We start from the raw sequence: 18,889 nt of genomic DNA on the forward strand, positions 1-18,889 counted from the left end.
TTCTTAATCCCCAAGAACTGGTTAAAGAAATTTGGAAAGTAAATTAGGTGAAAATTTACTTGGAAGTACAATATCTTTCAGGAATACAAGCCACCAACAGCCCTGGATATCCCAGCAGACTTGAGAATAACCCTACTTCCCAATGCCAAGCAACCGTATGGTGTTCTTGGCTCCAAAGGTAAGGTGTGAATACAAGGGCAATGCTAAATTGTAAATATATATAAAAAAAAAAAAAATTGAGAACTTTTAATTGTACTAAATATTCTCAGTTACCTCATTTTAATCCCCTTGACATTGAAATCCAGTATGATTACTTTCATTGGGGTAAATAAAAGTAACTGGTTAGATCCCCGGCCCTACAAGTAGAAATTTTTCCAAGCCCATCCCTCCTTTAGATAATCTGGTTCCCCATTCTCCTATCTGTTTTATAAACAACAGTATATCATTATTGAATTGATAGCAACTAAAGCTTTATCTCTCCAAGACACTACATACTACAGGTTACCAAAAGTCATGGTTCATTGTTCAGGATATAATCATTCAAGTAATTAAAAAATACTGAATACATATTTTTTGGTGTTATGTTAAAAACTGTTTTCAAGATTTAAATGTATGGTGAGCTGTGTTGTGTTAGCTACCCTACTTGAGTGCATGTTGTCAGTTAGCCTTTTGTGGTGGAAATAAATCTTTATTTGCATATTTCAAGAGTGATTGTGCATGATAGAGGTGAATGGAAAGCAACAATGGTGAATGCATGAAAATGATGTGGTCTCTCAACCCTTGGGAAGGGGTGTGGTTGCACTTAGCAGGCCCCATGGACACACAAACCCAGTTAAAATGTAGAGTGCTCTGTAGGAAGTACCCTGTACATTCTTTGGTCTCCAGGACTGGAGTAGGTGTAGGGTAGGGAGGTTTCAAACAGGACTGGAGTAGGTGTAGGGTAGGGAGGTTTCTTTGAAGGGGCAGGGGTAAAACCAGTGTATGCTGTTTGTTCTTGCTGTGGATGTGCGAGGCCAGTTGTGATGTGTCTAGACTCCTGAGAGATAGTGTGTTGGGCCACAAGACTGTCCTTTCCACACATGTGTGTGTGAATGTGTGGTGCACCATCCCATATGAGACTGCCAGCCTGGTATACAGATAGATAATAGGTACATAAATCTTTACAGAAAGTTATCAAATTATTTATTTTTTTCTTTCTCCTGTGCTCAGTTGATTGACACTTGCTGCCAGAAACCAAGAGTTGGCACATATATACTGTAATCAACTGCCGCAGTATTATTACATGGTCTTTATTTAGCAAGCATGAAGATTTTATCTGTCAAATTAACTTTTCTGCAAAAAACTGTATGCCTAGATTGTGCTAATGAATGTTAATAAGAGGCTAATTGCCAATGAACAGGCATCACTATTACATACAATGCAGCCTGTTGCACATTTAAGTCTTATATTTGACAAAGTAAAACAAAAATGCAATTTTTTAAGAAAGAATCAAATTATCATATCCCAAAATATACAGTCAGGTCATTGCTGACATTGGGTTTCAGTTCTTTCAATGGACCTAATGCCTTAGTTGTAGTGAAAATAATGGCAAAAAAAAAAACTATTGTTCTGACCTGCCTGAGACAGACCTCAAAAAATAAGAAAAGAGAAAACAAGAGGAAAACAAGAGTGAAAAGTTCAAGTCAGAGAACAGATTCAAGCTCCCTATGTGGCTGCCATCTGCTGCAGCTATAGAATTAATACTTACACTTTATTAGTTTCCCAAACACAATATTTTATATTTTTCACATGAAAGTGCCATTTAAGTGAAGCATGCAACTGCTTATAAAGATGTGAGGTATGAGGTGAAGTGCCTTTAAACATTTCCATCTCCATGTACAGCTTTTTATGAAAACTCGTACACAAAATTTTCAGATTTCTTTTTCTTCCCATAGCTGCTGCAAATGGGAATTTCTTTGTTTTACATAATGCAATTACTATTGCTTATAACTATCAAACAAAATTCCTTAACTAGTGTATGAGCTGAGTTGTGGTAGATAATATGGAAGTACAAAGCACAAAGTTAGTACATCATAGCAAACTTGTGGGAGAAAAGCTGACAAACAAAGAGAGTTAGCTGTCAACTTTCTCAAACAAGCATTATTGCCATTATCTGACCGTTATCAGTACAGCCTCTTACATTTGTGTATGAGAGATCCTTCCCTCACCCACCAGCACCCAGATGCACATCCTTTATGCAATTGTCCATATGGTGAATTTAATATCTTTAAAATTCCTCTTCAGCTACTGGGGAGCCTCCTCTCTGCCTCTCCTATGCAGTAGTTTCTGCTCTGCGCCAAGCCATAACCGCCTTCAGAGCAGAGAATGGGGATGACTCCTGGTTCCAGATGGGTAAGTTGACAGCTGAGAATGGAATGAAGTCTGTTGCTTATTGGAAAGTTTAAGGCAGATTAGTCTCATGAGGGCTGTCCACACTATGGATGCTCTGTTAAAGGTTGTTTTGATGCCTAGCCTCTAAGAAAGCAACTCCTTTATCTCCATACACTGTGCAGACATCCCCTTTAATGTTGTAGGAAGGACATTGGCCAAGGGCAACAAAAATCCAATAAAAAAAATGCCCACTGAAATGCCAGTCCCATAAAAGGGTCAAAGCAGTAGTCAAAAATTGAAGAAATTCAACTCATAGGAAGGTGGAAATACAGAAGCAGGCAGGGAGTGCCAGAGTTTACCAAAGAAAGGGATGAATGATTGAGAATACTGGTTAACTCTTGCATGAGAGAGGTGGACAGAATAAGGGTGAGAGAAAGAAGAAAGTTTTGTGCAGCGAGGCCGCGGGAGGAGGGGAGGCATGCAGTTAGCAAGATAAAAAGAGCAGTTAGCATGAAAATAACAGTAGAAGACAGCTAGAGATCCAACATTGCGGCGGTGAGAGAGAGGTTGAAGACAGTCAGTTAGAGGAGAGGAGTTGATGAGATGAAAAGCTTTTGATTCCACCGTGTCTAGAAGAGCAGTATGAGTGGAACACCCCCAGACATGTGAAGCATACTTCATACATGGACAGATCAGGCCCTTGTACAGAGTTAGCAGCTGGGGGGGTGAGAAAAACTGGCGGAGATGTCTCAGAAAGCCTAACTTCATAGAAGCTATTTTAGCTAGAGATGAGATGTGAAGTTTCCAGTGCAGATTATAAGTAAAGGACAGACCGAGGATGTTCAGTGTAGAAGAGGGGGACAGTTGAGTGTCATTGAAGAAGAGGGGATAGTTGTCTGGAAGGTTGTGTCGAGTTGATAGATAGAGGAATTGAGTTTTTTAGGCATTAAACAATACCAAGTTTGCTCTGCCCCAATCAAAAATTTTAGAAAGATCAGAAGTCAAGTGTTCTGTGGCTTCCCTGCGTGAAATGTTTACCTCCTGAAGGGTTGGATGTCTATGAAAAGACGTGGAAAGGTGCAGGGTGGTATCATCAGCGTAGGAGTGGATAGGACAAGACGTTTACTTTAGAAGATCATTAATGAATAATAAGAGTGGGTGACTGGACAGAACCCTGAGGAACACCACTGTTAATAGATTTAGGAGAAGAACAGTGACTGTCTACCACAGGAGCAATAGAACGATCAGAAAGGAAACTTGAGATGAAGTTACAGAGAAAAGGGTAGAAGCCGTAGGGGGGTAGTTTGGAAATCAAAGCTTTGTGCCAGACTCTTATCAAAAGCTTTTGATATGTCCAAGGCAACAGCAAAAGTTTCATCAAAATCTCTAAAAGAGGATGACCAAGTAAGGAAAGCCAGAAGATCACCAGTAGAGCAGCCTTGACAGAACCCATACAGGTGATCAGATAGAAGGTTGTGAAGATAGATGTTTAAGAATCTTCCTGTTGAGGATAAATTCAAAAACTTTAGATAGGCAGGAAATTTAAGCAATAGGACGATAGTTTGAGGGATTAGAACGGTCACCCTTTTTAGGAACAGGCTGAATGTAGGCAAACTTCCAGCAAGAAGGAAAGGTAGATGTTGACAGAGTTTGACTAGGCAAGGTGCAAGCATGGAGGCACAGTTTCGGAGAACAATAGAAGGGACCCCATCAGGTCCATAAGCCTTCCAAGGGTTTAGGCCAGCAACGGCATGGAAAACATCATTGCGAAGAATTTTAATAGATGGCATGAAGTAGTCAGAGGGTGGAGGAGAGGGAGGAACAAGCCCAGAATTGTCCAAGATAGTGTTTTTAACAAAGGTTTGAGCGAAGAGTTCAGCTTTAGAAATAGATGTGATAGCAATGGTGCCATCTGGTTGAAATAAAAGAGGGAAAGAAGAAGTAAAGTTATTAGAGATATTTTTGGCTAGGTGCCAGAAGTCACGAGGGGAGATCTTGAAAGGTTTTGACACTTTCTGTTAATGAAGGAGTTTTTGTCTAGTTGGAGAACAGACTTGGCATGGTTCCGGGCAGAAATATAAAGTGCATGAGATTCTGGTGATGGAAGGCTTAAGTACCTTTTGTGGGCCACCTCTCTATCATGTATAGCACGAGAACAAGCTGTGTTAAACCAAAGTTTAGAAGGTTTAGGACGAGAAAAAGAGTGAGGAATGTACGCCTCCATGCTAGACACTATCACCTGTTATGCGCTCAGCACACAAAGACGGGTCTTTGACACGGAAGCAATAGTCATTCCAAGGAAAATCAGCAAAATACCTCCTCAGGTCCCCCCAACTAGCAGAGTCAAAACGCCAGAGGCACCTTCGCTTAGGGGGATCCTGAGGAGGGATTGGAGCAATAGGACAAGATACAGATATGAGATTGTGATCGGAGGAGCCCAACGGAGAAGAAAGGGTGACAGCATAAGCAGAAGGATTAGAGGTCAGGAAAAGGTCAAGAATGTTTGGCGCATCTCCAAGACAGTTAGAAATACAAGTAGGGTGTTGCACCAATTGCTCTAGGTAGTGGAGGATAGCAAAGTTGAAGGCTAGTTCACCAGGATGGTCAGTGAATGGAGAGGAAAGCCAAAGCTGGTGGTGAACATTGAAGTCTCCAAGAATGGAGATCTCTCCTAAAGGGAAGAGGGTCATAATGTGCTCCACTTTGAAAGTTAAATAGTCAAAGAATTTCTTATAGTCAGAGGAGTTAGGTGAGAGGTATACAGCACAGATAAATTTAGTTTGAGAGTGACTCTGTGGTCGTAGCCAGATGGTGGAAAATTCGGAAGATTCAAGAGCGTGGGCATGAGAACAGGTTAAGTCATTGTGCACATAAACGCAGCATCCAGCTTTGGATTGAAAATGAGGATAGAGAAAGTAGGAGGGAACAGAAAAGGGGCTACTGTCAGTTGCCTCAGACACCCGAGTTTCAGTGAGGAAAAGATGAGGTTTAGAAGAGGAGAGGTGGTGTTCTACAGATTGAAAATTAGATCTTAGACTGTGAATGTTGCAGAAGTTAATGAAGAAAAAGTTCAGGGGGGTGTCAAGACACTTAGGGTCGTCGACAGAAAGGCAGTCTGACCTGGAGACATTTATGGTTCCCTTCCCAGGTGGGGACTCTGAGGCTGGTGTAGGAGTCGCCATGATGATTTTAAAATTTTTGAGTGAAGGGTGTGTGTGTTAATAGGTGCTTGTAGTTTTGTGTGGAGGAAGAGAGTTGTCTTTAGAGGGCAGGCTGTGACTGCCCCCTTGTATTGTGAGACACAAAGGGAAAGATTCAGTGAGGTCACAGCTGGGTTTAATGATAAGTTCACAGCACCCCCTGAACAGAGCTTTAGACCTCACTGGGAGTAATTATTGTTTTGGCAGGTGTCTACTGCCTCCTCCTGGATAGACTAAGACATCTTCATATGTAGTACATTAACTGTTGCATTTCTTGTTGAGCTAATATTCTTTGCTTGTCATGGATGATCATGATGGTGGTAGTGGATACAAGTATGTACCTTAAATCTGAAAGGTAATGAGTAAATGAGATACAGGAGACCAAGAGAAAAAAAAATGGACAGCAAAAAGATCATAAGAGGTTACATGAATGGTGCCATTGAACCAATTTCATATATGACAATGCAATCATTCTGCCTTGTACAGGTCGACTATCACTAATTTGGCATCATTGGGACCTGTAGGATGGAAAATTAGTGATTTTGCCAAATTACAGAAAGGTTAGGTTAGAATACAATAACTCAACAGTTACCCACCTCATCCTACTTTTAAAATGCCCTATAAATCAGTACAAGTTGATTAGTAAGTGGGACTGTATTGATACCACTTTTCCGCTGATACTGATACTTCATTTCTGACCAATAGTATTAGTACAGTCAATATTGTTCACAATGAGATAAGGCAATTTTTCTTTGTTTCTTTGTGTCATACACTAAGAACCAATACTGTATAATTCACATGAAGCTTTGCACAGACAGTGATTTCCTCTTCCTTTATCCACTGGACCCCATAGCTGGAGCTTTAGCTGGAGCTAAAGCTGAGTAGGTTTAATAATAAATGGAGAAAACAAATTGGAATGGCTTCCCTATGTTTGAGAAGTGATGCCAGCTGATTATGCAGCAAATACAGTAGCACCAACAAACAGTAGAGGCAGTGACCTGGGAAATTTCAAATTACGCTAATTTGGTGCCAAATTAGTGATGGTTGACCTGTAGTATAGACCAGCCATCTCTGTACCATAAAGGGTCATAATATTAAGTTCACAACAATTGTAGGAATATGATTGCTGAAGACTACAATGATCATAATAAAATAAATGGGTCTCAAATGTTTTTGTCCTGGATTTTGTTACAAAAGCAGGATAAAAACTATTAGTCTTCATAAATATGGTATATGAATTATAAAAATTGTTGTATATACTGTACACAGTTTCTTTAGTGACTTCACTGTAAACATTCCTCCTTCCAAAACATACACAACTGCTTACACATCATAATTTGCCTTTGAGTGAGCATCACAACCTGTAGTGTGGATGAATAACAAACAAAGCTTAACTTGTGATATAGTACCAAGTGCCAAAGATTGTTACTACATGCATTTACAAAGTTCCTCATATACATGATTTACCTTTCAGACACCCCACTGACAGTAGAGGCAGTGCAGAGACTGTGTGGCGCCAACCCACAGATGTTCAAGTTGGGGTAGTCAGTGCACCATCAGAAAGCACAAGAACTTGTCCAACATTCTATTTTCCCTGCTAAAATAATAAGCATAGTTTAATCCTAGCCTACACCATGATCTTTATCTATAAACTGTTAACACTAGCTTCATCAGTAGCTTTAATCTAAATGAGTAAATAGTTTAACAGCAACTATTATAAAGAGTAAATAGTTTCATATCTCAAAACATATTTGTATAATGCTGTTGCTTAGCATACTATTATATTTCATAAATTAGTTACATGTTGTTTACAAGCTTTAAAAGGTTTTCGTTTTTGTAATGATCTTTAAGTTGCTTGAAGATACTGTCAAAATGCATAGGATATTGCCACATACATGTTTAGTTACAAAGTGGATATTGTTAGCTGTCAAAGTAATCCACACATGGTTAGTTAGTCATGTTACTTTTACTAGGATCAATGTACAAGAGATGGGGCTTCCATGCCTTTTGGGTGCTGGTTACTTGGCCTAGCAAACCATGGCAATATGACCTAATCATTCCTATTAAATTTATATAATTAGAGATTGGTACTCTTATAACATATTTGGATTCCTAAAGCACTGCTGTCTTCAAACGTTCAACAATAAGTGAAACTAGTTAAGAGTTATGAAGTGACAAGAGAAAAGGAATGAAAATAGGGATGAAGGGGGAGGGGGAATGTGGAGAAATATGAGAACCAGAAGTTAAGTAGACAAAATGGCATTAAAAGGAAGAGGTTGTGAAAGGAAAATGAGAAAACAGGGAGGTTCTGTTAGATGAATATCCATTATATGAGAAACAGATGATATGAGATGTGTAAATTCAGGACTATTTTCTTTATACAAGCACAAAAATACGATGCAGTCCAAGGTGAGAAAATTTTAAAAGTTTAAAATGCGCACCTTCTTGCACCCTCCTGTTAACACATCCAGGCTGTATGATGATGTACAATGATTTGGATGTACAGAGACGAGTTCATGCGTGCTTGTCCCCTACCTACCATTCATTCTCCCCACTAGTCCTCTCTTAAACTGTATCAGTGTCTCTCATACTCCTATTCATGTGGCCTTGCTTTTCATTATTATACTTGTATTCATCATCATTTTGATTGCAAGAATATTTACAGTAGAGTGCAAGTACAGTGTACAATGTTTTATGTGGCTGATCAGTGCTTGAATGTGTTATACTGTTACTGCTGGTGTGTTCTTTCATTCGCTGTCTTTGGTGTGGTGTGGTGGTGTGTGTGTGTGTGACTGACCATGTAATGTATATTGTATAGATTGTGCCTTAAAATTTTGCCTCTCAAGTGCTAAATCCCAAGTAGTCAATAACTTCCAGTGCAAGTTATAGCAGTATGGTTAAGTGAGCTAGAGTACCAATAACACTCGCGAAGGTAGAAATTGATAAGAGGCATAACAGTGGTGAACGAATCACCCTCCCTGATACATTAACTACGCAGTGGTGAGTGTTATGCACATTATGTATGTTTAATTAATAAGAAATCACATTCTTTGTATGCTATTTTTTTATTTTTTTTTATAGACAATTCTATAATATAGACATGTTTGCTGCATTTGATATTCTACATTTTAGCTTGAAAACTTAAAATCTTTGACAAAGGTCACAAAACCCAATCCCTTTCTTCCCATTACAGTAAAACCTCCATAAACCAAACAAACCGAACTACATGGGACGAGGTGGCTGACAGTTTATCTGAAAATTTGGTTTATCCAACAATACACGTTTTTGGCCGGTTTCTACATCCATATATATGTACATTTACTGTTATTTACAACATATTTATTAGCACATTATAAGCTTAAAGATTGATATTTACAGCATATTCTGTTATTACATACTGTACACAACACACTAACTGATCATTTAAGAGTTCACTTAACATTATGCAACTACACACTTAGTGTTCACTTAAGAGCTCACTTACCTATATCCAACACACTGGTCACTTAAGAGCTAACATACACAACACACTGGTCACATAAGAGCTAACACAATATTATGCACTGTACTACTAGTGTACTTAGGCTTGTCACTCAGAGTCTGAGTCAAAGATGTTGGCTGGTGGCTCTGGTGTGATTGGGGATGCAATGGAGCTGGGCAGACTGGCTGAGGAGGTTGATAAGGGCATTCAGATTATCCAATATTTGACTTATTCAGGTTTGGTTTGGGAGGTTTTACTGTAATTGTGTGTTTCATTATACAAGAATTTGTCATGCAAACAATTCAAATGGAACCTAGCTGCTTGTATCATCAGGACCTTCCTGTAGTAGATACGAATGGAAAGGCACACAAGCAAGTATGAATTACCAGAGTGATTGGACATATGAAGAACAAAAGTTAAGGTTAGGATTTTAAAAAAATGGAGAAACTAAATAAATGGAGGCACGTAAAATGTCAAGGAAGTGAGGCTTCAAAAAGGGATGAAGGGAAATGCACTAAACCTTCCCTTTTGTGTTCCATAATTATGAAAAAAGAATAAAAAACAGTACTTAGGCAGTGAGCATCACATAATATATGTCTGTGTAATATCAGGTGAGTGCACCCTGGAGTGTGGTAGAAATATTCTGGTGAGGACAATGGACCCATCTGTTAATCCTATTGCAGATGAGAGAGACTTGTGAACTTCTAAAGTACCTCACCATCTGGAAATTAATTATTTGTAATTATAGTGTATGATAAGGAAACTAAATGTAATCACTAGCCTACTTAATGCACTAAAATCACTAATAAATTACTATAAATGACCAGTAGCATTTTCTTTTCAATCAGTGGAAATGCTCCATTCAACTGTTACTCAATTCAGCTTTTCTCCCTTCAGAACAACACCTAAAAGATTAATTTCTTTCAACAAATTTTAATCTATTCCTTTGGTCTATGCTTCAAATTTTTCTTTTACATAAGAGCCCAACTGGCCAAGAGAAAAAAAAAAGACCCACCTGAGTGCAAGATCCCAAAGAAATTCCAAATAAAAAAAAATTATATAATGGAGGATAAGTGTCTAGACATAGGAAGGAGGAAATAAAGAAGCAGGCAGGATAACCACAGAAAGGGATGAATGATTGAGAATAATGGTAAACTCTTGCATTAGAGAGATAGAATAGCAGTGAGAGAAAATAGCAAAAGTCTTGTGCAGCGAGGGCATGGGAGGTGGAGAGGCATGCAATTAGCAACATCAGAAGAGCAGTTAGCGAGAAAATAGCAGCAGAAGATAGCAAGGGATGCAATATTGTGGCGACGAGAGGGAGGTGAAGGGATGCAATATTGCGGCGACGAGAGGGAGGTGAAGACAGACAGTTAGAGGAGAGGAGTTGAGATTAAATGTTTTTGGTTTTACCGTCTAAAAGTGCAGTACGAGTGGAACGTCCCCATACGCGTGAAGAATATTCTCGGACAGATAAGGCTCGTGTACAGAGTTGTAAGGTGGGGAACGAGAAAAACTGGCAGAGACAACTCGGAATGCATAATTTCATAAAAGCTGATAGAAACTGTTTTAGCTAGAGATGTGATATGAAGTTCCCAGTTTAGATAGTAAGTAAAGGTCAGACTAAAGATGTTCAATGTAGATGATGACAGATGAGTGTCAATGAAGAGGGGATAGTTATCTGGAAGGCAATGTTGAGTTGATAGATGAAGGAATGGAGTCTTTGAGGCATTGAACAATACAAGTTTGGTCTGCCCCAATCAGAAATTTTTGAGAGATCATAAGTCAGATGTTTTGTGGCTTCCCTGTGTGAGCTGTTTAACGCCTGAAGGGATGGATGTCTATAAAAAAATGTGGAAAAGTGCATAACCGTTAATAGACTTAGAAGAACAGTGACCATCTACCAAAGCATGGTATGGTCAGAAAGGGAACTTGATTATGAAGTTAGAGAGAGAGAAGGACAGAAGCTGTAGGAGAGTAGATTGGAAATTGCACCAGACAATATCAAAAGCTTTTGATATGTCTGAGGCAACAGTGAATGTTTCACTGAAATCCCTAAAAGAGGAAGCCAGAAGATCACCAGTAGAGTGGCCATGATGGAACCCATACTGGCAACCAGATATAAGATTGTAAAGTCATAGATGCTTAAGAATTTTCCTGCTGAGGATAGAATCAAAAACTTTAGATAGGCAGGAAATCAAACCAATAGGATGGTAGTTTGAGGGATTAGAGTGGTCGCCATTTTTAAGAACAGGTCAAATGTAAGCAAACTTCCAGCAGGAAGGAAAAGTAGATGATAAGACAAAGTTGGAAGAGTTAAACTAGGCAAGGTGCATACAGAGGCACAGTTTTGATAGACAATAGGAGGAGCCCCATCAGGTCCACAATCCTTCAAAGGGTTTAGGCCAGCGAGGGCATGGAAAACATCACTGTGAAGGATCTTAATGGGTAGCATGAAGTAGTCAGAGGGTGGAGGGGAGGAAACAACAAGCCCTGAATCATCCAAGATAGTTTTTTAGCAAAGGTTTGGGGGAAGAGTTCAGTTTTAGAGATAGATGAGATGGCAGTGCTGCCATCATAATGAAATAATGGAAGGAAAGATGAAGAAGTAAAGTTATTAGAGATATTTTTGACTAGGAGCCAGAAGTCACAAGGGGAGTTAGATCTAGAAAGATTTTGACATTTTCTATTGATGAGAACAGACTTAGCATATTTCTGGGCAGAAATATAAAACACATGAGATTCAGGTGATGGAAGGCTCAAGTACCTTTTGTGGGCCACCTCTCTATCATGTACTCGTATAGCACAAGAACAGGCTATGCTAAAGCAAGGTTTGGAAGGTTTAGGGAGAAATGTATGCCTCCGTACCAGACACTATTACCTATTATGTGCTCAGCACACAGAAATGGGTCTCTGACATGGAACCAGTAGTCACTCCAAGGAAAATCTGAATAATACCTCCTCACGTCTGCCCGATTAGCAAATGCAAAACACCAGAGCCATCTCCACTTTGGGGCTCCTGACGAGGGATTGGAGCAATAGGACAAGATACAGATATGAGGCTGTGATTAGAAGAGAAGACAGAGTGAACGCACAAGCAGAAGGATTAGAGGTTATAAAAAGGTAAAGAATGTTGGCTGTATCTCCACGACAATCTGAAATATGAGTAGGGTATTGCACTATAGTTGCTCTAGGTTGTGTAGGATAGCAAAGTTAAAGGCTAGTTCACCAGGTTAGTCAGTGTAAGTCTTCAAGCATGGAGATCTCCATGAAAGGGAAGAATCAGGATGTGCTCCACTTTGGAATTTAAATGGTCAGAATTTTTTAGTCAGAGGAGTTACGAGACAGGTATGCAGTACAGATAAATTTCATTTGAGTGACTCTGTAGTCATAGTCAGATGGTGGAAAATTCTTTATGCACCTGGGATTTACTACAACAATATTTTAGCTCTCTTTCCTACAGTTAGATGAGCAGCAATGACATCTAGCGGTTTAGTTCCGAAAACTCCCCATTGTTTTAGCAGGTGTCTACTGCCTCCTTCCTATAGGAAGGCAATTTTTCACCAGGTTTCTCAACTTGATGACCAGAAGGAAATCTAAAGAAAAAAAGCTCCTTTATTTTCTGTAGTAGCTTATTTCAATCACAAGATGAGCCATTTTGGATAATACCAATATGCACATTATTGTTTGCAAAACTTCAATATATTTGAGTTCATATAACTGAAAAAAATAAATAAATAAAGAGAGAGAGAGAGAGAGAGAGAGAGAGAGAGAGAGAGAGAGAGAGAGAGAGAGAGAGAGAGAGAGAGAGAGAGAGAGAGAGAGAGAGAGAGAGAGAGAGAGAGAGAGAGAGAGACCACACTCAAACAATGGTTTTATGATGTCAAACACATTTTACTTATTTGCATTTTTTGCATTGGCTATGGAATGGATACAAGAATAATCTGTTTCTTCTTACAGATAAAAATCTCTAACACAATAGTGCATTATTTTTTTTATTTTTTTAATGTAAGCAGACCATAAAACTGTTTATAGAAACAGTTCCAACCTGACACACCTCATCAGTGGACTTCAGCCACCATCAGGGCACATGAGGGTTAATATAAAAACGTTTACAAAAACAGTTTCATGCCAGACATATTATTCTGGATTAGTACCTCCACTTGCAATTAGTACATTAAAATCCCACCCCTCTTAATTTGCATTTTTAGTATTTTTCTATTATATTTGAACTGTATCTTGTTCTTGTTGGGACTGTGGCCAAATGTCTTGGCCAGGACCAGTGTAGTCATTCAAGTTGTTGATATCAATGACTAACAGTGAGATTGCAGTTCTTATGATTTTAACACTTTTTAACAATGAATATGACTGTCTGTACATATTTCTATTACTAAGTCATAAAACTGACTGTGCCTGTTATTAGATCACTGTACATATCTTAATAAATAGATTTTCACATTCACTTGTCTTAGCATTGACTGTAAGTGGTTCACCTTTGAATTTATTTACTTCTAGTGAGTGGTTACTGTTGTGTCTGTATTCAGATGCTGATCACTGCTTGTGAAACTTCTTTGGAGGTGATATTAGTGCTATGCAAACAACACTATTATTATCATTATTATCATATGATGTTTTATGAAAAGTCTGAATACATTATTGCCTTCAGGGCACCTGTCCATAAGGAGAAACTTATTATTCATTCTATAGGTGTAAAATGTCATAAACATTACAGAGCCGTTCTTTGAAATAAACTTGTTACAATTTCTTTATTCTTTGTTTTATCAACTACATATTAATAAATATATATGGCTTCTGCAATCAACACTGTGGTAAGTGTTAACCAAAACGGTCTATCTATTGCATGGGATGAATTATGGGAGATAATATATAAACATCCAACACTGGTTGCTAAGGCAACTCCTGCCTCAAACCACTGCCACTGCAGCAATCCAAACCCTCTTAGTTGATCTTGCTGTCTCTTAGTTTCTTGCCCTCAGCGTGGCTGCTGCCTAGGTCCACAAGCTCATGCAAGGACCAAGTCTTGCATCACCTTGGTGAAAATCTTTTCTCCTTTTAAGATCAAATTATAAATATCCCTTCCACCCTTTATGAACAATTATTAATAATCAATATTAATTCATGATTAATCTATAAATATTGTTTCACTGAAAGATACACATAGCCAGTCAGTAATCATAATCCTACTACGTAAAGCACCACCCATAATCCTGACAGAAGTATCTGTCTGAATCATCCAGGTCTATCCTCCATTGTTCAGTCTGGTTGGTGAGGCCCTACCATGTAAGACCAGATAAGATGTTTAGTCTTAAATGATGTTCTATAAATAATGTGAGGCATTTGTGAATCAAGGTGACTTCACACATCTATACATCACCTGACCAATCATGTAACAGCACTGATCCAGCCAACCAATTACAAGTATCCAAAGTAGGTTCAACTGTTATTTTTTCAGAACAGCACAGTTATGTGTTCCACCAGGTAGGTGTTCAATGACCACCACTGAGCTAAGTTATAGTCCCTCACAGTTTGATTTTCTTCCCTAGCCACATGCAATCTCCACTTCTTTAGAGTGTTCTTTGGTGTGCATGTGGTCTAGTAAATTAAGATACTGTGACATTTCATGAAACTCAGAATTGGCAGCATTGCCTCACACTCCATTACAATGCCAATCCCTGTGAGTTGCTTCCACCTATACTGTGATACCTGATGATGGAATGAGTGCTGTGCTGACTCTACTCTGTGTGAGTTGCTGCCTGCCCAGGTAAAAGTGTTACTACTGGTTGGTTGGCTGTGGGCATCAGTGTAAGTGGTGGGTGCTGCAACACAATTATTGTGGGCTTTGCATAGCAGTGCTCAACCAAAAACTTTTTTTTTTTTTTTTTACATGAGGGTCACTGGCCACTGGGAAAAAGAGGAAAAAGAAATCCCACTGAGGTGCCAGTCCCAAAGGAGATGTCAAGAGAATCATCGAAAATTGAAGGATAAATGTCTTAAAACCTCCCTCTTGAAAGAGTTCTAGTTATTGGAAGGAGGAAATACAGAAGCAGGCAGGGAGTTCCAGAGTTTACCAGAGAAATAGATGAATGATTGAGAATACTGGTTAACTCTTGCATTAGAGAGATGGACAGAATAGGGATATGAGAAAGAAGAGTCTTGTACAGCAAGGCCACAGGAGGAGGGAAGACATGCATTTAGCAAGATCAGAAGCCAGTTAGCATGAAAATAGCGGTAGAAGATAGCAAGAGATGCAACACTGCAGTGATGAGAAAGAAGCTGAAGACATCCTGTCTAAAATAGCAGTATGAGTGGAACACCCCCAAACGTGTGAAGCAAACGCCATACATGGACGGATAAGGCCGCTGTATAGAGTTGGCAGCTGATATGTTATGTATACTGTGTTGTACTAAAATATCAGACAGATCAGCTAGGAACAGGTGTTCTGCACATTAACTGATTAACTTATAAAAGAAGCAGTCATTATCAGGACACATTTTTATTGCATGCTTGCAATGCATTGCTTCCCCTCACCTAAAAATGCAAGTTCCTCACTAATCCCCCCGGCTTGTTGGCAAGAGCAAAGGATACAGTCCTATAATACAACATTATTAAAATAATACTTGTGCTCTGCTCTAAGTGAACATGAATCTACCCAACCATGATTTATGGCACTAATGAGGGAGATGTGAGTTTTCTGGCTGGCTGGGCCATGTCTGGTAGGTCAGAGTTGCCCCTAACTTACCCTATTCCCACCTAACCTGGTAACACTGCAAGGAAAATACACAACTAGCAACTCAGGCCTGACAGACACAGCCCAGCCAGCATGGGACCCCACATCTCCACTAATGCCGAAATTTATAAGGCAAAAGTCACGAGGTTGGTCCATACCTCCTTAGCAGAAACCAGGCCATTCCACAAGCAATGCAGTAACACAAACACTCAAGGCCTCAGTGTAGCTACCCATTTTTTTTTTTTTTTTTTTTACGTAAGAGAGACACTGGCCAAGGGCAACAAAGATCCAATTAAAAAAAAAAAGCCTACTGAGATGCCAGTCCCAGAAAAGGGTCCAAAGCAGTAGTCAAAAAATTGAAGGATAAGTGTCTTGAAACCTCCCTCTTGAAGGAATTCAAGTCATAGGAAGGTGGAAATACAGAAGCAAGCAGGGAGTTCCAGAGTTTACTAGAGAAAGAGATGAATGATTGAGAATACTGGTTAACTCTTGCATTAGAGAGGTGGACAGAATAAGGGTGAGAGAAAGAAGAAAGTCTTGTGCAGCGAGGCCGCAGGAGGAGGGGAGGCATGCAGTTGGCAAGACCAGAAGAGCAGTTAGCATGAAAATAACAGTAGAAGACGGCTAGAGATACAACATTGCGGTGATGAGAGAGAGGCTGAAGACAGTCAGTTAGAGGAGAGGAGTTGATGAGACGAAAAGCTTTTGATTCCACCCTGTCTAGAAGAACGGTATGAGTGGAACTCCCCAGACATGTGAAGCATAATCCATACATGGACGGATCAGGCCCTTGTACAGAGTTAGCAGCTGGGGGGGGGAGGATGAGAAAACTGATTGAGATGTCTCAGAAAGCCTAATTTCATAGAAGCTGTTTTAGTTAGAGATAAGATGTGAAGTTTACAGTTCAGATTATATGTAAAGGACAGACCGAGGGTGTTCAGTGTAGAAGAGGGGGACAGTTGAGTGTCATTGAAGAAGAGGAGATAGTTGTCTGGAAAGTTGTGTCGAGCTGATAGATGGAGGAATTGAGTCTTCGAGGCACTGAACAATACCAAGTTTGCTCTGCCCCAATCAGAAATTTTAGAAAGATCAGAAGTCAGGCATTCTGTGGCTTCCCTGTGTGAAATGTTTACTTCCTGAAGGGTTGGACGTCTATTAAAAGATGTGGAAAAGTGCAGGGTGGTATCATCAGCGTTGGAGTGGATACGATAAGAAATTTGGTTTAGAAGGTCATTGATGAATAATAAGAAGAGAGTGGGTGACAGGACAGAACCCTGAGGAACACCACTGTTAATAGATTTAGGAGAACAGTGACCATCTACCACAGTAGCAATAGAACAGTCAGAAAGGAAACTTGAGATGAAGTTACAGAGAAGGATAGAAGCTGTAGGAGGGTAGTTTGGAAATCAAAGCTTTGTGCCAGACTATCAAAAGCTTTTGATATATCCAAGGCAATGGCAAAAGTTTCACCAAAATCTCAAAAAGAAGATGACCAAGACTCAGTAAAGAAAGCCAGATCACCAGTGGAGCGGCCTTGACGGAACCCATACTGGCGATCAGATAGAAGGTTGTGAAGTGATAGATGTTTAAGAATCTTCCTGTTGAGGATAGATTATAAAACTTTAGATAGGCAGGAAATTAAAGCAATAGTATGGTAGTTTGAGGATTAGAATGGTCACCCTTTTTAGGAACAGGATGAATGTAGGCAAACTTCCAGCAAGAAGGAAAGGTAAATGTTGACAGACAGAGCTGAAAGAGTTTGACTAGGCAAAGTACAAGCACAGAGGAACAGTTTCAGAGAACAATAGGAGGGACCCCATCAGGTCCATAAGCTTTCTGAAGGTTTAGGCCAGCGAAGGCATGGAAAACATCATTGCAAGGAATTTTAATAGGTAGCATGAAGTAGTCAGAGGGTGAAGGAGAGGGAGGAACAAGCCCTGAATCATCCAAGGTAGAGTTTTTAACAAAGGTTTGAGCAAAGAGTTCAGCTTTAGAGATAGATGTGATAGCAGTGTTGCCATCTAGTTGAAATAAAGGAGGGAAAGAAGGAGAAGCAAAGTTATTGGAGGTATTTTTGGCAAGATCCTAGAAGTCATGAGGGGAGTTAGATCTTGAAAGATTTTGACACTTTCTGTTAATGAAGGAGTTTTGGCTAGGTGGAAAACAGACTTGGCATGGTTCTGGGCAGGAAATATAAAGCGCTTGAGATTCTGGTGATGGAAAGCTTAAGTACCTTCTGTGGGCCACCTCTCTATCATGTATAGCACAAGAACAAACTGTGTTAAACCAAGGTTTGGAAGGTTTAGGTCGAGAAAAAGAGTAAGGAATGTACGCCTCCATGCCAGACACTATCACATTTGTTATGCGCTCGGCACACAAAGATGGGTCTCTGACACGGAAGCAGTAGTCATTCCATGGAAAATCAGCAAAATACCTCCTCAGGTCCCCCTAACTAGCAGAGGCAAAACGCCAGAGGCACCTCCGCTTAGGGGAATCCTGAAGATTGATTGGAGCTGAAACCATGCGAGGAGTTTATACGGTTAAAGAAAAAGAGATACGCACATACACACCCCTAAAAACTAATAATAAATAAATAAATAAAAAGGCTGCAACACAACACCGCCTGATATGCACCACCTGATATCCACTGACGAGCATAACAACACCGCTTAAAGTGAAGGAATATACTGACCTTGGATTTATGCTGACCTTTATACATGACTGGAGGATTTTCAGCCTCCATGGGTGTACACAGCACGAGCCACCACTCTGTATATCTGTGTGACGAACGCATGACGAAAGGCTCCGGCTGACTGCCCAGTCATTTGCTCCGCCTCCTCCCCCACCCCCAGGCCTTCCACCAGCTGATCACGTTAATTTCTTGGTGTTTCTAAGGATGATACTTATCAGGAACACTACCAGTCATTGTTTTAAAATAAAGATACATATGAAAATATTTTATTCAACATTACATAAGTATATAAATTCCACAGAGACAGACAAAAAAATAATTGGTGGTGAAAAATTTGTAATATATCAAATAGGACAGTGAATTTTTATTTTCTTTGTAATCGTATAAGCGCAGGATAT

General features: G+C 39.6%; 1 protein-coding gene and 1 long non-coding RNA gene across 2 annotated transcripts in view; one reads left to right on the forward strand and one right to left on the reverse strand.

The window, feature by feature from the left end:
- Window positions 1-9,874, forward strand: part of LOC135115826 (uncharacterized) — a 40,546-nt gene extending 30,672 nt beyond the window's left edge. The window contains 3 exon segments of the mRNA XM_064032821.1: window positions 82-178; window positions 2,284-2,391; window positions 7,045-9,874. Coding sequence (XP_063888891.1) covers window positions 82-178; window positions 2,284-2,391; window positions 7,045-7,115 — 276 coding nt within the window. The 3' untranslated portion in view covers window positions 7,116-9,874.
- Window positions 40-18,650, reverse strand: LOC135115828 (uncharacterized). The gene is made up of 3 exons (XR_010276065.1): window positions 18,492-18,650; window positions 7,038-7,167; window positions 40-2,403 (listed from the first exon to the last, which is right to left on the reverse strand). It is a non-coding gene; the product is annotated as an uncharacterized LOC135115828 (long non-coding RNA).
- Window positions 18,651-18,889: the final 239 nt, after the last annotated feature.

The sequence above is a fragment of the Scylla paramamosain genome, chromosome 30, assembly GCF_035594125.1.
Source record: "Scylla paramamosain isolate STU-SP2022 chromosome 30, ASM3559412v1, whole genome shotgun sequence".
Classification (NCBI taxonomy): Eukaryota; Metazoa; Arthropoda; class Malacostraca; order Decapoda; family Portunidae; genus Scylla; species Scylla paramamosain.